The sequence below is a fragment of the Lygodium microphyllum genome, chromosome 9, assembly GCF_053477565.2.
Source record: "Lygodium microphyllum isolate KBCC chromosome 9, Lygodium_microphyllum_v1.1.10, whole genome shotgun sequence".
Taxonomy (NCBI): Eukaryota; Viridiplantae; Streptophyta; class Polypodiopsida; order Schizaeales; family Lygodiaceae; genus Lygodium; species Lygodium microphyllum.
Window position 1 is genome coordinate 24,321,827 of NC_141143.1, and position 22,239 is coordinate 24,344,065.

Sequence of the window (22,239 nt, forward strand, 5' to 3'; positions counted from 1 at the left end):
GGGTCGCAACTGGGCAACACCATCTGATGAAGGAGTCATGTGCCATGAGGCACCACTATCAACAATCCACTCTCGAGCTTGGGGAGCCGTCATCGCAGCATCAGAAGCATTCGGTGAAGCGTCCTCAATGACAGCTAGATGAAGAAATGCAGCTGATGAGGGTGCAGCCACCGCTCCAGAATCCTTGGTGTCCTTCTTGGTGTCCTTCATGTCTTTGTCAGGGCAATCCTTCTTCCAATGGCCAGTCTTTCCACAAATATGGCATGTGGAGTCTTTGTCCTTGTCCTTCTCCTTGTCCTTCTTGGACTTGTTATCCCCCTTCTTCTTCTTTTGGTCCTTCCCCTTCTTCTGAGAGGCTTGACCTGTCAACGCCTCCGACTTGGAAGCATTCTGTCCCTTTAACTGTTCCTCTTGGTCCAAGACCATAGGAACCAACTCTTCCCACCGAAGAGTAGACTCTCGCCCAGAAGCAATGAGGGCAGAGTAAAATGTACCGAATCGTGGCGGGAACTGGGACAATAGTGTGATCGCCATGTCTTCGGAGGAAATCGGCTTCCCCGCATTCTGAACCTGCATCTGTAGCTGCCTTAGCTTGTTAATGTGCTCCCGTAGCGAAGAAGACTTATTTACGGACAAGGTCCGCATCTGTACCTCCAAAGAAACCCTCTTCATCAGGGTCATCCGATTGTACATTTGATCAAGCTCCAGCCAAATCTCCCGAGCCACCGTCAAGTGCTCGATGTGAGCGATCACGGCTGTAGTGCATGATAGGAAGAGAAAGGATCGAATCCTGGCATTCAGTTTATCCCAATGAGACCGGGCCTTGGCCAGCTCCGCACGAGCATCGGAAGAGAGTTTGGACTCATCTCTTACTGAGGGCCGGTCAATCTCCTCCTGTACCAACTCCGCCAAATCATAGGACTCAAGGATGGCCAACATCATGATGCGCCAAATGCGGTAGTTGTCGCCGTCGAGCTTCTGATCTGTAGGAAGAGCCGGTAAGACAGGCACCTTCCGGTCCATAATCGCCTGGAACTCCAAGTCCATCTCTGTAGACATCTTCACCTGCAATGCCTTCTCAAACGCAAAAGCAACCCCCTCTGACTGGAAAAACTCAGCCTGCTAAGGCTCTTCCGCGTCCTGAAGCTTCTTCACCCGCCGAAGGTGATGAAAAAGCAAAACCTGCACTTGTAGGCTGAAAACTCAAACTTCCTCCGCGTCAAACAGCAGAAAACAGCAGCAAATCCACCACCTGTACTCCTTTCCTGTGCGCCCACACTCGTTTCAGCCTTGTTCCAAGGCGCAGCCCTCCTGTCTGCCCTTAAACGCAAAAAACGTAAATTTGTGTCGCGATGGAAACTCCTCTTCAGGTTGATTCTGCGCTCAGTCAGCCCTCAAACACTGCTTTGATACCATGTCAGAGTGCAGCGGTGCGGAAGCGTAGGACTGAGAGAGAGAGAATGCAGAGAGAGAAGGGAGAGAAAGAGACAGTGGACGATGAAGATCTGCTGTATAAAGAATGCTGAATACAAAGATATACAAGGGCGCAGTGCGCTGGACTCCGTGTCTCCACCTCGACGATGCAACCTGCTGTCCACCTCGAAGTCTGCTGCAGTCTGCACTGTCTGCTGTCTGAAATCTGTGAACAGAGACAGAAGCTGCGCGTCACCGGTCTGTAATCTGCATCAGAGAAGTGTGTGTAGACTGCTGAAAGTGTCGACTATAAATAGCCGAAATCTGCCAGGAAATAGGGCGCAGCCAGAAAATAGGTCGGCTGCACTAAATGCAGCTGACTGGGCTGCAGGCAGTCGGACTGCCACGTGGCAGTCCGACTGTGCAGCTGCCCTGCTGGTCCGACTGTGCAGCTGCCCTCCAAACAGGCTATGATCTCTAACACACATTTCGAGGCAGGTGTGGTACAGCAGTATAGTGCTGTAATTTACTGGCTAAGTGCTGATTTGGGTGGCATTGTGCACACTTTGGCATTTGAGTGACAGTTTGGTACTTGTTTCTTAATCCTGTGGGGGATTTTGGTACTCTGAGGAGTATACTCTATACTTTAGCATTGAAGCATTTGGCTGCAAATTTTTGTCTATCATTGACAGTATGGCATGTCAAGGGAATAATGATCAGAGCAACATCCTTGGTGTCCGCACTCAGGAGGACAAACTTGATGGCTCAAACTACCCACTGTGGAGTTTTATGGTCCGAAACCTTCTTGTGGCGAAGGACTCGTGGGACTATGTTCCAAGTGATTTGCAGCGACCAGGAGGTCTTGCACCTCAGACACCTCAGTGTAACGCTCAAGGACAGGTTGTTGGTGTTGCTGGTGGTGGTATTGGTGATGCTACTGCTACTGCCCCTCCTCTCCCTCCTACCGAGGATCGGACGAAATGCGACTCAAAAGATACACATGCACTTTCTTTGATTGCCTTGTCAATGAAAAGGGCAATTATTCCGCACAATCGCTCTTGTAAGACCTCAAAATCAACATGGGATGTACTTGAGCATATGTTTGCAGCATGCAATGAGGCCAAGATATCCTATCTCCGCAGAGAGTTGGCCAATGTGGCCATGGATGAAGGTGATAGCATGACAGAGCACCTTACTCACATATAGGATTTGCGTGAGCAGCTACTCAATGTTGATGTGGTCATTCAGGATGTTGAATTGGTAAACATCACACTGAACTCTCTTCCAAAGTCATATCTTGGTTTCCACACCTCTTTGATGTTGTCTTTGAGGAGGGGCAGCAGCCCCTTACATTTGTGGAGTTGGAAGGCCTCTTGTTGCAAGAGGAACAGACTAGGAAGAATGTGGCATTGCGTTTAGGTGATGTGGCTATGCTTTCCAAGTTCAAAGGCAAAGGAAAAGTCAAGCAAAATGTAAAAAATCAGCAAAAGGGTGATGCTGGACAACTATTAAATAAGGTTGTCCAAAACACAGAAAAGACTAAATAGAAGGGGAACTGCCATTATTGCAAGAAGCCCGGTCACTATATCGATGAATGCAAAAAGAGATTGGCCATATAGAAGAAAAAGATCTCCGGTTTGGCTGTCCAAGAAACATCAGCTAGCAAATCTACTGATGATGATACTTCAGCCAACTTTCTAGAGCATGACTATGCATTTCTCACATGCAATTATGATTCTTCAATGGCTGATTCAGCATTTAATGCTACTGAAACGCAGCAAACATGGTATTTTGGCAGTAGAACATCAAAGCACATCACTTCCAAGAAGTGTTTGTTTACCTCTTTGCATTCAGCCCCTGCTGGGAAGCGTGTTACATGTTCGAACAATAGTAGTTATGATGTATATGGCATTGGGACAGTCACTATTACTGCTATAGATGGTTGTGATTTCATGCTTCTAGATGTCTTGTTTATACCTAGCATTACAAAGAACTTGCTGTCTATCTCTGCTTTTAATAAGCATGGCTTTCAGGTCAACTTTGAGGATGATAAATGCATTGTTAGAGACAAAGAGATGGATTATGCATTTAGGCTATCCAACACCCTGCATAAGAGTCTATTTTTGTTGGATACATATGACAAGCAGCCTCATGATGCTTTAGCAGTCACTACTCTTTTGCTCGCTATGCAAAATGCGGAGCTATGGCATGCCCCCTATGGACACATGAGCTTTGGTAGTTTGATGACCCTTCACAAGTGTCATGTGGTAGATGCATTGCCTCCAGTGGAGACTCCATCTCCTCATGCATGTGAGGGATGTATTTTGGGCAAGATGCATAGGTTTGCCTTCAAAAAGGATGGTGCAGTGCGTGCTGTCCGAAAAATGCAGCTTATTCACTCTGATGTTTGTGGTCCCATGAGGACACTTGCACTTAGAGGTCATCAGTACTTTGTTACATTTATTGATGACTACCCTCGGTATACATGGGTGTATGGGCTGAAGGCAAAATCCAATGTGTTCATGCATTTCAAACATCTTGTTGCAAAGCTTGAAGCTGAAACTGACTTAAAACTGCACACACTTCACACAAATAGATGGGGGGAGTACATGTATCGTGCTTTTGAGACATATTTGCTTAATCATGGCATTACGCATCAAGCCACTATTAGAATGACTCCTCAAAAAAAATGGTGTTGCTAAAAGGAAGAATCGGACTCTTATGGAGATGACTCGTTGTATGCTAAAAAGCAAGGGGCTACCTCATAAATTTTGGCTAGAAGGCCTTCAGTGTGCAAATCATGTGTTGAATTGTGCACCCACTAAGGCACTGAAGACGATCACGCCGTTCGAAGCTTGGCATGGCAAGAAACCCAATAAACTACTTTCGAGTGTTTGGTTGCATAGCCTATGCACATGTTCCGAAAGAGCTTCGTGGGAAGCTTGATGACAAGGCTGTAAAATGCATATTTATTGTCTACAATTCGGAGAGCAAGGGCTCGCTTGTATGACTCATGCACGAAGAAAGTCTTTGTCAGTAGGGATGTCCTATTTGCTAAAAATGCTGCATTTTCACATGATCAGTTTCAAATGCCAGCTACCCATGACATTGGTGATGTCTTTGAGGGTCTTTTGCCACTTACTTTGGAGTCTGTACCTGCTGTAAATAGCAGGACAGACTTAATACAGCAAGCTGTTGCTGCACCATATGCTCCCGAGCAGCAAGGTATCGATGATGGTTTCCCACATGCAGTGGAAGAAGCAGTACAGCATAAAAGGGCTGTTGTAAATGCAGCCAAAACAGTTCCAAGATGGTTATTACAGACTCTCCAAGAGAGTAAAATGGATGCTCCTATACCTCAACGCACTAGAAGGGCTGCCAGAAATGCAGCACATGATGCAGGGGGGCACATTTGATTGATTTTATGGAAGTAGATGATTGTGATGAGCATGTGTTTATGAGCTCACTATTGGACGATGATGAGCCTACTTCCTTGGACGAAGCTTAGCAAGATGTACATTGGATGCAGGCCATGCAGGATGAGTTAGACTCTATTGCCACTAACTCTACATGGGATCTTGTGGATATACCACCTTGCAAGAAGCCCATTGGCACAAAATGGGTTTTTAAACTCAAACGCAAGGGTGATGGTACAATTGACAGGTACAAAGCACGGTAGCAAAAGGCTATGCACAGAAGAAGGGCATAGATTATGAAGAAACTTTTGCTCCTACATCCCATATGAGTACGATGAGATGTGTGATTGCTATGGCTGCAAATTGTGGCTGGAAAGTACATCAATTGGACATTAAGACAGCATTCTTGAATGGGGATTTGCATGAGGATGTTTATGTATCACAACCTCCAGAGTTTGTAGTTAAAGGGAAAGAGCACATGGTATGCAAGCTACATAAAGCTCTTTATGGTCTCAAACAAGCTCCTCGTGCATGGTATTCCAAAATTGATGCTTATTTGGCTAGCAAAGGGTTCAAAAATATTCCAACTGCTCCCACTCTATACATTAACAATGACCCGGGGGGGGGGGATAAGATTTTGCTGATTATCATTCTTTATGTAGATGACATGTTGCTCATTGGACCTACAGAAGAAAAAATTGCAGATTTTAAGGCTCAAGTAAAACATGCATTTGCTATGTCAGATATGGGCTGCCTACACTATTATTTGGGGATTCAATTCACCCAAAATCAGCATGGTATCATCATGTCATAGTCACAATATGTGGATAAGCTGTTATATAGGTTTAGTATGCAAGATTGCAAACCTATGTGCACTCCTATGGAGCCAGGCTTAAAGCTGTCTATGCATGATGGTGAAGAGATGTCTGATATTGCAATTTACAGCCAGTGTCTTATTTATCTTTGCAACACACGCCCTGACATTCAGTATGCAGTATCTCAAGTGAATAGGTATATGCATAGCCCACAGACCATACATTGGCAAGCTGCTAAGCGGATCTTCAGATATTTACAAGGTACTCAATCACATGCATTATTATTTCCTAGGGAGGAGACTTGCACTTACAAGCTTATAGTGATTCAGATTGGGGCTGGTGACTAGACACTAGACAGTCTACTAGTGGACACTGTTTCTTTCTAGGTCATTCATGCATTTCATGGCTAAGCAAGAAACATCCTACAGTGGCTACCTCATCTTGTGAGGCTGAGTACAGAGCACTCTTCAGGGCAACAGTGGAATGTCTATGGTTGCGCAGATTGTTGGCTGATCTACATTTACCATTGGAGAGTCCTACACCCATTCTTTCTGATAGTCAGAGTGCTATTGCAGTAGCACGAAATTCTGTGTTTCATGCTCGCACGAAACACATAGAGGTGCATTACCATTATGTCAGGAGAGATGTTATGCAAGAGAGATTAGCTTGATGTATGTACCCACACAGAAAAATGTTGCAGACATTTTCACCAAGGCACTACCACATGAGAAGTTTGAAGCTTTTCAAAAGTCCTTAAACTTGTTACCCTTTGGTGATTGATCATCCTTATACTTCATCACATTGGCACTACAGGGGGGTGTTAGAATTTGCCAATTCTATGGGTAGCACCCAATGTAATTTGTGTGGTGTGGACACTTACTAAAGTGTTAATGTAAGGTGTGTACACTTAGTGTCTTAGAAACTTAAAGTAGTGACACTAGGCTCTAGAGTAAAATAAACCTAACTCTAGTTAGTTGGTAGAAGGCGGGTTAGGTCAACCCTTGACCTAAACATAAGTTGTACTTTCACTCTATCTTTCATTCTAGCAAGTACACTCTTCTCTTTTTGCTTCAGCTCACTCTCTTGCTGTCATTCTCTCTCCTCTCTCTCTCTCCATAGTTGGTTGCCATTTTCCAACACTCTGTAGCCATTGGAGGACCTTCTGAGGCAGCCAGGGACACAAGAAGATACTAATCTGCAACAAGCAACAGCAATTTTGAGGCTTCCTAGAGTTGGCGACAGCAGCTTGGAGCTGGCAACAGCAATTTGGGCCCTCCTGGCAGCTAGCGACAACATTAAATGTTGTTTAGTAGATGCAAATCAAATTTCAGGATCTTTCTTGCAAAAATTCCTGAATTTTCCTCTTCTGGCATTCTCTCATCTTCTCAATCTTGTACTAAATCAATCTCCCCTTTCGGATCAGATTTCAGTCAAATTTGGTGGACAATAGAGAGATCTCTGCTGTAAACCCTAAATCCCTGGAGAAATTAAGGTTTGACAACCACCTCAAGACCCATGCCACTTGATGAAGGCATCGTACACTGAATTCAGCACCTGAAATTTATATAATTGCCAAGGAATTCAGATGCTAGCCCATTCATTGTAAATCGGGGTAGAATTTGGCCAATTGGTGCTTCCATTTGTGCAAGTCCTAGGTGAAAAATCAAGGAGCAACTGGCCCAAATTGATTGCTAATTGTTGCTACAACAAAGGGGCTTTTGGAACAACAAAGGAGATTGTGAATCTCAGCTTGTACTCATTCCATTAGCAATCAAGTTAGGCAAATCTAAGTGCCAAAAAATACAAGTGGTGCTGAATATACAGGTAAAATAGAAGTTGCTCCCGTGCGTCACGCCGTTGACCTACCATCGCACCTCGAAGATTGACCTACCATCGTGCCAAAAAATACAGGTGGTGCTGAATATACAGGTAAAATAGATTGGCATATATTAGGTTCATAAAGATGCACTATGCTTATATGGTTTCTTATGTATAACATGTGGAACGTACTTGCTTTGAGGAAGCAATGGAAAGCAAAGAATGGAGACAAGCTATGGATGAGAAGATGGATGCATTGAAGAAAAACAAGACTTGGGATTTAGTGCAATTACCTCATGGAAGTTGCAAATGGGTGTACAAAGTCAAGTGCAAATCGGATGGTTCTCTAGAAAGTTATAAAGCAAGGCTGGTTGCAAAGGGTTATGCACAAACATATGGATTGGATTATGAGGAGACATTCAATCCAGTGGCAAAGATGACTACAGTGAGATCAATGAACATGCTGCCAAGGAATTATTAGGTAGGCACGTGACACGTGGTATCGGAGCATAATTGAAATTAAAAATATCTATGGTTTTTGAGACCAATTGTTAAGTAATAATCAATTTGCTAATTGTTAAGGAATAAACTTTTGGCATAATAATTAAGTCTGAAACCAATTCCTTGTTTTTCGAAAAAAAGATAAGTTTGAGTATTTCAGGAGTACACTCGGAGTATTACCTTTGCAAGCTCACTCTGAGCTTGACGGGGAGTGTTGAGAAATAAGGCATAGCCTAAGCCTTATCCTATGGTTGTATTAAGTGTGTGAGAGGCTGTGTAAAGAGTCCTAAAGGTCAAAGTATCTATCACTTTGTAAGATACTTGGAAAAGTGGATAGTGAAGAAGGAGAAGAATGAAGAAGAAAAGAATGAAGAAAGCTTGAGCCTCCATATCCATGACTCAATCACCTTCCGTTGTGTATCTATATCGAATCTATCTACTTTTACATACTAGTAATTGGCCTTGCACTAACTTTCTCTTTTGCCTCAATGCCAAAGGCTCTAGAAGAAAAGTGCCCTAGGAAGGAGAAGTCAATGGACACTTTGACATTGAGAACAACATTCATTGATGCAAAAAGCATGTAACCATTAAAACATGTGGCTTTACAGGTTTATGAAATCTTGACCTGACCTTTCCTATCTTGCTCCAAGGGGCGCTGGTTGTTAAATCATCCAAGCATATGCAGATTTTGTTTAGATTATTGTATGAATAAGTGTTCACATATAGTTATTTCTTTTGGAGGAATGGGCCACTTAGCCTACGGGTGAAAGGTCACAATGCATAATTCCCGTGTTGAACCATTAATGGACTTCTATTTACCTTGCGGTTTTTGGGCAAAGTAGTGACAAGAAAGGACTAGTGTCATCACGTTGCCTGCTCATTTCTCACAACTCAATCAATTTTCTTGCCTTGCATGGTAATACCTCTCAGATTAGCAAAAATGTAGTCCCTCCCTCTCAACATTGAGTGGAACTGCAGAGAAAATGCACCTTTTCGGGCATAGTTTGTTGACTGTCCCCTTGCAGTAGTTCCATCTGCAGCAACACACTGGATTAACAGGAGACTTATTTGATACTAATCTCCAACACGAAAGACATATACAAATCGCTCTTTTGTAACTGGGTAACAGCACGAATGCCTTTGCTTGTAGAAAGAATTTACCTTTCGTGCTGTGATCCTGGTTACAGCACCCCTCAGGGTGGTTTCAACCATTTGAATATCGGAAAGCGATAAGGAGGAGAGATTCTCACCCATCATGTAGCTGTGAATAATGAACAAAACAATGTAAGATAAAGATGTCAAACAGACAGTACAAATTACCATCAGCCCAACAAAATTGTTACCTTTGAAGATCAGTCAAGTGCTTGATACGCTGTTGTAAGTAGGTAGCTTCGTGTCTCCACGTCTGTATGAGTTATTACGTTAGAGAGTAGCTTTGTTTGAGAGAGAGAGCGAGCAAATTGGCTTGCGAGGCAAATCAATTGACTGGCCATAGCAAATCATTACTAACAAAAGCCAAAGATTCGGTTTGATGAAAAATTGGCTACGATATTGCCTATGATATTAGAATGTATGGAGGTGAGATCAAAAAGAGTAGTGTAGCTTTTATGCACTAAAGCATCTAACTAAACAATTGTCGATAATCGATTTGCACCTGTGTAGAGCAACGACTTCTCGAAGATGTGAATGTGAAAGGTAAAAGCATAAGTATTATGAAAGAAGTGCAAGTAAAATGAAGGAAAGTTGCCAAGCCAAGACCCGCTAGCTCAACTAGCTCATGAGATGGTGTCTTAAACCCAAGGTTGAGGGTTCTATCCTCAATGGCTACGATGAAAGGCACCTTGTAAAATGCAAAAAATTGATTATGGCTATAGTTGGCTTGTCTCACTAAGATAAACATTGTAATGGGACCATGTGTTGTGTTTGTACTCAAGGGTTTGAGCGCCCTTCTAGTACAAGTCTCAATGTAAGCCTTGGCATTTAATTAATACAATATTCTTTTGTGTTTAAAATGAAGAAAGTTAGTAAAAAGCATTGAATGAAATGAATGTAAACAAGAAAACAAAACTCAAAGGTATACTAGCTTTTGTTTATCTAGTACCGATCTTAGAGATAGCAAACTAATTACTGGAAATGATTAACAAAGAAAATGAAGCTCTAACAATCGAAGCACAAGATTCCTCATACTAGGAAATAGCACCGAAACTCCTCAAGCTTGTTTCCCAAAACTCCACAAGCTTGAAAATAGCAGTAGAAAATCGAAGCATGAGATTCCTCATACTAGGAAATAGCACCGAAACTCCCCAAGCTTATTTCCCAAAACTCCACAAGCTTGAAAATAGTAGTAGAACTCTACATGTATTATCAAGAAATGTGAAAAATCGATTCATCATATTGACCAAAAGCAATACTCTATGTGATGGGGGAAGATGGCAAAGATAAAAATGAAAAGTATAATAACTACCAACCATATAAGCTTTCTTGTTGGTGAAAATCATGGGTGAAAAGTAAAGAAGTGAAAAATGAGGAGGAAAGACTGAGAGAGGAAAGCAAGACAAGGATGAAGAGGAAGAGGACAACTAAAATGTTTAGATGTACAACTATTAAAATATTTGTGTTGAAGAAGTATTCTTAAGTGTTTGGTTTACATGTAAGAAGTTGGAAAAACAAAGTCTCCTTACTCAAACAGTAAAGAGGAAGTAGCTAATATGTCCCTATAGTTTATAGAAATTCCCAAAATCCCCCTCAAATTTTAAAAGATATACCCTTGAATCTTTTTTGTCAAAGTTATACCCTTGAATTTTCTTGGTCAAAGTATATTGAAATTGAGAGATAAAGGGGTCTCAAACCTAAAGATATCAATTTAGGCTATGGCAACATTCAAAAAGTAAATAAGAACCAATCTATCAATTCAACACTTGCTTTAAGATTAGTAGAAAATGATTTACCATTCATGTTGGGTACAACTTGAATCTCAATAATTTTCTATTTATCTCCAACCAACTATCCATCTTTGTTTTTTTACATTGACATATTTTGATATACAATGATATTTTTGTTAAGATGTGTATGTAGACAACATGTAAGTCCTGATATGGAAAAAACTACAACTAAATGCTTATTTACATCTACTCCATATCTTCTTCTTTCCAAGAAAATTTGAGGAAATAGGCGTAGAATATATGGCTTGGGTAGCTTCAATGGCAATTTTTAAATCATCCCTTTCACTCACAATTTGTGGAAGAAGCAAGTTACAATGAATCATTAATACAAGAGTCTATGAAAATATGACTTTAGCATTAGCAAGTTGCATCTCCCCGAATTCTCTCCTTTCACTTTTGGTTTTCATGGATAACATAAGTAGTACAAAAATTTTCTACCCATTCCGAAGCACTTTACAATGAATACTTGATGATTCTGATTTTTTAGTCGTTCCGTTTCTTTTGCACAAAGGCATAAGTTCTCAATTATGAGAAACATTGTAGTTCCACATGAAAGCAATCTGAACAATAATAGGATAAGATCTAACCGGCAAACTTGAAAATCAAGAATTCCTCTACAAAGTAGTCCAACAAAAGAAAGGAGAAAATCATAATATTGGGATAAGATGGAGATTCACGCACCAATGGCCCTTGCCCCCAAAAAACTATATGTGATTTTTTCATTTCCTTATAGCTTATGCAGATTAAAAAGTTGTGCAATAGTCTACAATTTACTTTTAGTCCATATCAGATTCTTGGTAAAACTTCTTGGATATTCCCTCAATAGAAAAAAATGGGTAATTTGGCAGTTCTAGTCAGTTCTTTACAAATTTATACTTTGAAATTTGCCTAGTCAATTCCTTTCTATACCAAGAATCTACATTAAGGACCTTGGACAAAAAAAAAAATCATGAATGAGCTCAAGAATAGCGATATATGTCTCTATAAATCATGAGCTTTTTAATCTCACCAATGTAATACCAAATTTCATATTTCTATCACTGCACATGTATGTTGAAAAATTAGTCTCATAGAAGCTTGCAAAATATTATGTATTGGGAAATACATGTGAGAGTTATAAGGGACAACTTTAAAAATTTGGTAGTGGAACTTTGGGAAATTCAATGGAATGGGGGGTCTAATGGAATTTTGACCAAATAGGATAGGCATATTGGTCTATTGGGATTTTGACCAAATAGGATAGGTATATTAGTCAACAATATTTTGGGAGTTCCCAAAAGGTTGGGGGTATTTTGGGTTGTTCTCCCAAAAGTGAAATCCAAGTAAAACATGGGTGCAAAAGCAACCATCAAATGTAAGAGCAAAATTTGAAATGAACTCGGAGTAGAATCTGGATCATTTATTGAAAGCAAAGAATTTTATATCATCAATAGATATACAATTTTATGGGTAAGGCTGATCATTTATTGGAAGCAATGAATTTTATGTCATCAATAGATTCACAATTTTATGGGTAAGGCCTTTGAAGCTTTGTTAACATAGCATACAGAAATAATAAATGTTCACAATGTTATCTCTTTGGAGGGTGGTTGCTATATAGTCTTCTAGAGGTATGGATTCCACTTGTATGAAGGTTAAAATTATGCTTTGATGCCTAATGCTATCCCTTCCTTACCATCCATGTGCTTTGAGAAAACTCAACTATAGTGCTTGCCACTTGGAAACTCAACTAATATTCTCTTTAGTTGCTCTAATGTTCTCTCTACTTCTTGTAAGCATATAGTGACTTGGATTGTTTGTAAAGAGCTTCAACTTTATTTGATTCTTACTCCTATTAAGAGCAAGTTTAGGTCTACTTTCACAAAAGCTTTATGGAGACCTTGTTTGAGGAGACATCTCCATTCCATGGTCTATGGCAAAGGAACTTGTGAAAAGGGTTGATAATGAAAAGACAAAAGATGTCCCTAATATAGTCTTATGCATTTCAAGTATGCATAGGATCCCCCCTATCACCCTTTGAGGAGAAATTGAGAATGGCTAAGAATATCAATTCTAAAGGTATTCTAAGGTGGCAAGATATTTGGGATGCTCAAAGACAAGTTTTGGTAAGATCAGTTTTAAAGGCAGTCTATGGTGGCTGGATATTTAAAATGCTAAAAAACGAGAGTCTTGGTAACGAGAGAAGATAGCCACTCATTTATTCATTGGTGACTAATAAAGCCCAATGGTTTGGATGGGTGAGAAAGAAATTTGAATAGCCTATTGCAACAAGAATCCAAATAATCTCATCAAGGTCTTCAATGCTTCTCTGGAAGCTATGTTGTAGAAGTGAAAAATTTTAAGAAAAATCTATCAGAAGAGACATGGAATCATGCAGAGAGCTTGAGTGTTTTGGTGTGAATTGCTCCCTGCTCTAAGTATAAAGCTTGGAGGAGGAAAATCAATATACTTTTGAAGGCTACCCATCCTCATGAGAAGAGACATGGAATCATGCAAAGAGCTAGGCTACTCACCCTCATAAGCTAAACCTAGTGCTTTGGAAAGTAGTGATAAACAAATTTTCAACTAAGGATAAACTTAGTAAGATAATCTATATGTCCCCACTCTGTCCACTTTGCAAATGGGAAGAAGAAAATGCACTGCATTTATTCAGAGATATCAAAAAATTAGATGTATGTGGAAACTGCTTAGGGATTCGATCAAGAGTGTAGGATTTATTGATGAGATCAGCATAAAGCTAGCCTTGTTTAGTGACCAAGAATGCATTCATAAGGATGATATCACCATAAAGCTAGCCTTGTGTAGTGACCAAGGATGCATTCATAAGGAATCTTTGGAATTTGTTGAGGGTGGATACTACAACCTTCATTAGGAAGAAAGGATGGACTTTTTCAAAGATCCATATTCCTCTAGAAAAATATATAGCATAATGCATTGCACCCTCAAAAGAGTTCTAACCTTCATACAAGTAAAGTCCGTTCCTTTAGAAAAATATGCAGCACCACGCTCAATAGAGGCAACATTGTGAACATTTAACGTCTCTATATATTATGCTAACAGAGCTTCAAAATCCTTGCCACACAAAAATATAAACTTTGATTTTGTCCTATTAATAGAATATTCTTAAGTATGAATAATTCTTTGTCTCTTTAGAGATGGGAAGGAAATAATCGCACATCAAGCCCGTTAGAGAAACCAAGTTTGATAAGAAGATTTTCTTTACCACACTATAGTAACAATAGTTTGAGCTACATCCTCAACTATGGCACACTAGAGACACTAGGTTCATGTAAAACCTTCATCAAGTGATTAAGAGCAATGCCTTGATAAAAGGCCTAGTGGAGTAGTGTGGCCTAAAACCATGTGTATGGGTAGCATGTCAGACACTTGTGGATATCCCCTATCCATCCTTCATTAGAACTTACCAACCTCAAAAATTGAGACACTTGTGATCTTAACAAATAATGGAAGAATCTCTTATAATATCATGCTCTCAATGAAAGTACTAGAGGAGTCCTTAGGAATCATTTTGAAGAGGAAAAAACATGATAGAACTAGGAAAGCCGCGTATATCTTAGCTAGATAAGGAGATTAGATTTGATGCCACAAAATTCTTTGCTTCCAATAATTGATCTACTAAGATTTTATCTACACTTTTTTCTCATATGGTTTTATAATGCATAAATCTATCAATGGGGTAGATATCTACATCACCTCTTTAAGGTGCTTTTCAAAGATGGATCTCCAATTGGCCATCAATGCTTAGAAACCTTGAAAGATCCTATCCTTCCTTCCGACTCTCATAAGGCTATAAGGGCCTTCTTCTCCTATTTGGGACACATCAACTTCATAGATTTTGTCATTGTCCACTTGTATGAAGGTTAGAATTACTCTTGATGCCTAGTGTTATCCCTCTCTTGCTATTCATGTGCTATGAGAAAAATCAACTATAGTGCTTGTCAATACAATTTAATCTTTTCTTTAGTTGCTCTAATGTTCTCTTTACTTCTTGTAAGCATTGTAGACTTGGGCTGTTTGGTAAGATAACTTCAACATTATTTGATTGTTTAATTACTTCTACTAAAGGAAAGCCTAGGTCTACTTTCACACAAGCTTGGGAGAGAAGTCTTGAGACTTCTTCATTCTATGGTTTGCAACAAAGGAACTTGCAAAAGAAGCTGATAATGAAATGGAAAAAAGATGAGAGGAAGGTAAAGGTATAAGAACTCAACTAAGACTATGACAATCATAGGTTTAGGGGTCTTGCAAAGAAAACTAGGAAGTTCACATTTGGAAGGATAAGATTTGATTCTTTAACCTTTAGTGAGCTAAACTTTCCATTAGTAATTTTCTTTTAAGTTCATATGGGTTCAAGATAATGATGATCTTGAACTTCCACAAGATATAGTTGGTCCCATCAAGTTTGCCTTCTGTGATTGCACAACCAGTTACCATGTTGATGCTTCTTTCACAATTGTTGAGGCCATTACCATTGATCAATATCATTCCTAGTCTTTACTATTATGAGAGCTAGTTCTACTTTTCTAAATTTGTTACCTAGAATACTATTAAAAAAAGCATGAAAATAAATGATAATATGAATATACGAGAGAAAATGGGAGGATTAAAAATTATTTAATATCAATCTCACACAAGCGATGGTTCACTGCTCTATCCAACCATGCATTCTTGCAAGCTTTGAAGGTGATTCCCAATAGATGCTAGATGGAGGCTAGTATGTAGAAGTTACGAGTACTCAATGGCCATGATATTCTAAAAGGTAGCATTCCATGTATAGTATTGTAAGTTGGCCAATTATAGATGCATGTGAGCAATTCACCTTCCCTTACCTCCAATGTAGTCTAACAATCGCATCAAACACATATATGATATATGATTATTTAGAGAGAATCTCAAGAACCATTTCCTATGTTGTTGCATGACAACTCCCCAACAAGGGCCAACTTTAGGCCCCATGGATGGGTGCACATGACAACTTACACGACAACTTCCAAACAGCCTTAATGTATATTCCATTGCCTCTATAAACCCTCCCACTTGACTTAATTATCAGGTTTACAGGCCATCTCATATGTCACATCCCTTCTCATGTCTCAACTAGGAACCTTATCAATGTCCAGGGTCCATTACGGCTTATCTTCATTTGGAGAGCACTCGGAGCATCTTTGGGTAATCAACCATTTAGTAACTTTCAACAAACCTTTTGGATCATTTTGATGATGGCTTCATTATCAAACCAAGATAAGGCTCTAACTTCAAGATCATGTACAATTTACAAATGAAGAAGCCAATAAAAATGATCTAGTCCAAAGTGATGACTCTTAAGTCCTAGTTTGTAAATGCCTAAACCACCACTAACTAGGTGTTAGGTGTCACTGCCACTATCAGGGTCACAAATATCACTCATAATCTGCACTCAAATGAAAAAAAAACGTTTGCTCTCTTTTCAAGTAAGCATTTCATCTTGATAGTGAAACACGAGTTTGCTAAACTGTGTTATGCATTTCAGCTTGGGCCAAACATGTTTCACCATAGTACTACCTAGTAGAGGACTCTCTAGGGTTACTATATCTAGACCCACTAAACTATGAGCACCTAAGAAGCCTCATTAGACAAAACTCATGATCTTGCCACTAGATATATATTCTCCAGGGGTTCATTTCATAAGACCAACAAATAGGAGTTGAGATCCCTCCACCATAACCCCAAGATGAATCTTGTAGATGGTAGGAGAGCCAAAAGTTCTTAGTGACTAATGGCTTATCAGAGTTAATAACCCTCCAGCATAATGATGAGTCTTATAGATGGTAGGAGAGCCAGGGCTTCTATAGATTATGGAATCATCACCTTGAATATTGCACATCCTTTGCCTTTTATTTATCCATGGTGAAGCATTTAACCTCTAGTTAAGGCTAATATGACTCTTCTTTCTCCTCCTCCTATTATTCTTCCTCCTCTGAGGTTATAACCTCTAGCATAACCCTATGCATCTTGAATGTTACACATCCTTTGCATTTATTTATCCATGGCGTGTCATTTAACCTCTAGTTGAAACTAATATGACTTTTCTTCTCTCTTCTCTTAGTCTTCCTCCTCGGAGGTTATATCATAAATTTGGCAAGGGGAGGGGTAGAAGACAATTCTCTTGCACATGTTGGAGACGCTATGCACTAGACCAAAGGCCTTCGTGAACCTCGAGAAAGGGACTAGGGAGCCATTTAGTAATGGTACTAAAATTTATAATAGAGGGACTACAGAGCTCTTAATAGTAATGTTACGAAAACTTATTGTAGAGACCTAGTAATGTTACTAATATTTTTCAAAGAGGGCAAACAATCATGCATGCATGAAAGGGCTTTTTGCTCAAAAGAACAATGTACCATGGTTCAAATCACTTGCAAAAGGGTGTTTTTCCTTTAAAGCGAACAATGTAGCACAATTCAAATGGCTTACAAAACGTTCTTTCAAGGTCTTGTGTGACTCCAAGGGAAAAAATGTTATTTGTTTCTCTCTGACCACCATTTTTAAATCACCACAATGCATTTGATCTTGGCAACATTTGAATCTCTTGTAGCACAAGAATCATCACAATGCACTTGATCTTGGTAAGAGCTGAATCTCTTGTAGCACAAGGCTTCAAAATTATTATGCTAGTCAACCATTTAGTCATGTGACAAAACATTGGTCCCTTCACCCTACTATTGGGAATCTTATTCTGCATGCTTTATGCTATCTTTTTTGGAAGCAAGGTGAATCTCATCGTGCATGCCTTATGCTCTCTCTATGGAATCTCATTAACCATGCCTTATGCTCATCTCTAAGCAAGACAAATCTCATTGTGAGGCAAGGTGAATCGTATTGTGCATGCCTTATGCTCTGTCTATGGAGTCTTATGGAATCTCAATGTCCATACCTTATGCTTCTTGCCACTTTCTGTTGGTTCAAGATTTGTGGTTGTACCATGACTAGGGTTCGAAATTTGTGGTTGTGGCATCACTGTGGTTTAGGTGACACAACCAAAATTACCAAGGGAAGAGCTCAACACCCCAACCATCACCACATATACTATAGAGCCTCTAGTAGGCTCTAAGTACACTCATCTCTTCCCCAAACTCCTAAACTATCACCACAAATACTAAGGGCCTCCACCATCATCACAAATACTAAGAGATCACAAATACTAAGAGACCTCCACCCATGCTTTTTCTCCTCTCTTACCAAATCAATGGCAACGCTCATCTAAAATTCAGATCTCAATAGACCTACGAATACCAAGTTCTTTGCAATATACACTCCGTAATTATTTCATATTCCATATGAATCGCATATATCCTTCATATTAGATTTTACTTTTTAACACGCTAAACTTATAAAACGTGAGCTTGTTATGGATTGTCATTGCCATAATATGTATAACAATGACACGCTACAAATATGCTCCATAACTATTCCACAGGGCTCACATTCTTCATATCAAAATTATGAAAGTAGTCTATAACATTCATTCTTCATATTAGATTTATGAAATTAGCCTTTACATGCTACTAGCCTATAACATTCATTCTTCATTTCAAATTTTATGAAACTAGCCTTTACATGCTAAATTTAGAAACATAAGATGTTTATGGATTGGTTTAAGCGTTCAAATTTTACGAAACTAGCCTTTAAATGCTAAATTCAAAAACACAAGTTATTTATGGATTGTTTAAGCATAACATGTATAAGAAACTAACCTGAGATTCATTCTTCATGTTTCATACATAACCTGTTTATGGGTGATTTAAGCATTAACATGTAAAAGAAGCTAGCCTAAGATTCATCCTTTATGTTAGATTTATGAAACTAGCCTTATATGCTAGATTATTGAGACATGAGCTACTTATCGATTGTTTAAGTATAACATGTATAAGAATGACACGTTTCAAATGCTATGTTGATACATGCTAAATTTATGAAGAGCTGTTTTATGGGTCGTCATTGGTAGAACATGTATAAAAATAGCATGTTTCATCACATGTATAAGAATGACACTGTAAGAATGGCATGATTTGAATGTTACGTTGATACGTGCTAAATTTATGAAGATGAGTTGTTTTATGGGTTGTCGTTGGCATAACATGTATAAAAATAGCATGTTTCATCACATGTATAATCATAACATGTATAAGAATGATACGCTTCAAATGCTCTATTGATACATGCTAACTTTATGAAGACGAGTTGCTTTATGGATTGCAATTGGCATAACATGTATAGAAAAGGCATAACATGTGCAAAAATAACATGTTTCACCACATGTATAATCATAATGTTTCGAATGCTATTTTGATGCATGCCAAATGTATGAAGATGAGTAGTGTTATGGATTGTCATTGGCATAACATGTATAAAAATAACATGTTTCATCACATGTATAATCATAACGTTTCAAATGCTATGTTGATACATGCCAAATTTATGAAGATAGATGAGCCGTTTCATGGATCGTCATGAGTAGAACATGTATAAAAATAACATGTTTCATCACATGTATAAGAATTGACATGTTTTGAATGCTATGTTGCCTCTTGCTAAATTCGCATGTTTATGGTGCCACTAGCAATATGCAAAACCACAATCCCTTTCTTTTTAGAAGCTTAAAATTCCTTGAATTGCCTCGTAAGGAATTTAAGTTTGAAATCTGCAAATCCACAATCCCTTTCCCTTAATGTGACTAATCTCAAAAGGTTAAATTGTAGGTAGGTCGTACTATGATGCCACTGGCATTTCAAAAATGTTACTTTTAGATGGACCATATCATGATAACACTCGCATTAAGTTTTTCAATTTTCAAATCCACATTTCCCTCTCCCTTCTGCAAGTTACCTCCATAGTTGGTTAATGGTAGTGCACCTTTTATAGAAGACTTAGGACGACCCTCCATTGCTTAAAGATGAATTGGCTGGCACTGTTCGAGGTGCGAGCAACACTTGACAAGTAGTAGACGCGATCATTTACCGCCGCAACGAGAGTATCATGTGGAGATCACCACTTCCTCTTTTATCGTTCAACCAATTAGGATCATAAACACACAAGATGACGAGAAACATGATCGTATAAAATTAGACTCACATTTATTGTGTCTTCTTTGTGAAGTAGCAATTTGGCAGAAATGCAGCCTTAGCCGATCCATGCTTACGGACACCACGCGAGCACAATTGAGTTAAGTTTCGCATCTACTGAAAATTGCAGAGCCCTATTCACTGCGCACAGAAGTTCGTAATAATCATTCGTAATAATCGCAAGATGATGTACGAGTGAAACTGCAAGATGATGTACTTGGGAAGGCCTTGACACGGACGTTAACTGCGTACTTAGGCATTCACTCGCTCTCGTCAGGAGGAATTAGAAATTCAGCGCATTGAGACACAGTAAACACGTGGGCCCGCGAGTGCTAAATCCTTTCTACGGTTAAAACAACTATATTTCATTCACTTCATAAGAGAAACGGGGAAAATTGAATGGGCCTCTCCCCCAAAGGAGAAAGGCCGTACCTCTCCGTCTTGCAGCAGCAGACGGTTGGTCGACGGAAGATCCATAGCATTGCACTGCCGATAACGTTCCAGAATGTCCAGCATGCTAAAACCCCCAAAATTCAGTATACACACAGAATAAAGCATGCATGTTGCCTAAATTACACCACAGCAGCAGCAGCAGCAGCTGTGTGAAGGGTTCAATACCTAATTTGCCTAAATTGCATGATGAGATGCGCATGTGCTGTGTGAAGGGTTCAATACCTCGAGCTCGCATACTCATACATCCTGTTGGTGGAGGAGAAGATGATGACTGCCACCTGTGCTTCACAGAGAACGGAGAGCTCGTAGGCTTTCTTGAAGAGACCGGTGCGGCGTTTGGAAAAGGTCACCTGGCGACTGGTGCTGTTCTCGATGCGACGGACTGCGCCCGGCGAGACATGGCTACTGGCAGAAGCGCCCGTCTTGGTGAGGCTGGACGAATCCGGCAGCCATGGCATCAGAATGTCGGAGCGGCTGCTGTTGTGACGGTCGGCTTCTTCCACCGCCAGCGCAGGCATGTGCATCCCTTCTCCGCCAGGGCCTCTGAGCATGCCTCCCTTTATCTCCATCTCCCCCTGAGCCTCTGTGTCCGTGTCCCTTTCTCTCTCGCGCGCAGGCGGAGAGTCTCTCTATGGAAGAGTCTGAAGGTAAAAATCTGGAGGGGGAGCGAGCAGGCACAGGCGCACTAGAAAGAGAGAGGAGCATCAAGTCGCCGTCAGCGAAGAGCCACGCAGATTTCCCTGTGAAAAGCTGAGGAGGGCTTACTTACTGAAGGGAGTCTCCATCGCTCGGCTGTGTGGGGCAGCAGGGAAACGAGAGGAAAAGAAAGGAGGCACAACGAAAGGTAGGCCAGAGTTGTCGTGTCGCTTCTGAGCGGCGAGACAGTTAAATAGATAGATACACGTATCCCAGTAGTAGACATGGGTGCGGTGTGCATATGGCCATAGTACATACAGTGGCATGGGTATCTATTCTTATCTTATTACAGAATCAGCATTGTCACGAAAGCCCAGCCAGCCAGTAAGGGAAAAGGTGGCCCTCGACAATCAAGACGATCTTCCATTAGTACAAAAGTCACAACGCATTCGTTAACTCATGCCTCTAACAACCAACGATAACCTTTGTTTTGTTAGAAAACCAAACACCCCCCCCCCCCCCCCTTGTGAAAACCCCCCAAGGGGATAGCTCCCTCAAAACAATTTCCAAAAAAACCCCTCAAGAAAACAGCTCCTAAGATGTAAGGATGAACTAGGCCCTTTAACATAACCCTCAAGAAAATGGAAGTATATAAATATATAAGCCTAATGAAAGTACAAAAATATATAAGTTCAAACCAACTTTTTACCAATTGTATTGTTTGTGGTCTAATCATTAATATTCTTGACACTAAAATTTATGTCATAAGAAAGGTCAAACCTCCTCAAAGTTTTTTATGTGTCCTAGTTTCAAAAGCTCTCGATTTCTCCCCAAACAAGTATTTTCTAAAATAAGTTTACAATCCGATCTTTTAATACCTTTAGAAGAGGATAAGAAAAGTTATCTAGGTTGGGCCACACTAAAAAAGACGTGCATTATGACTTTGTGCAATACCCTCTTTTGAGCACAAAATATTTTGTAATATACAGAATACATGCATGAGGGAGGGAGGTGTTTACTCATGCGTAGGGGGAGACTATTCCCAATGTTGTGGCATGCTCCTTCATCTCTTGTTCTCTCAAAATTTCTTTGTGTCATCTCAATTTTCCTACTACTCTATTCA

General features: G+C 39.9%; 1 protein-coding gene across 2 annotated transcripts in view; it reads right to left on the minus strand.

Moving 5' to 3' along the window:
* LOC148030873 (MADS-box transcription factor 23-like) overlaps nucleotides 1-21,376 on the minus strand; it is a 38,052-nt gene extending 16,676 nt beyond the window's left edge. The window contains exons 1-6 of one of the 2 annotated variants that reach the window (XM_087684404.1): nucleotides 21,250-21,376; nucleotides 20,703-21,165; nucleotides 20,460-20,544; nucleotides 9,307-9,368; nucleotides 9,125-9,224; nucleotides 8,953-8,997 (exon numbers count right to left, since the gene is read on the minus strand). In XM_087684404.1, coding sequence (XP_087540530.1) covers nucleotides 8,953-8,997; nucleotides 9,125-9,224; nucleotides 9,307-9,368; nucleotides 20,460-20,544; nucleotides 20,703-21,049 — 639 coding nt within the window. In that variant the 5' untranslated portion in view covers nucleotides 21,050-21,165; nucleotides 21,250-21,376. Of the gene's footprint in view, nucleotides 1-8,952; nucleotides 8,998-9,124; nucleotides 9,225-9,306; nucleotides 9,369-20,459; nucleotides 20,545-20,702 lie in introns of both variants that reach the window. The other variant, XR_015691821.1, reaches the window with a different exon arrangement.
* Between the last annotated feature and the right edge of the window lie 863 nt (nucleotides 21,377-22,239).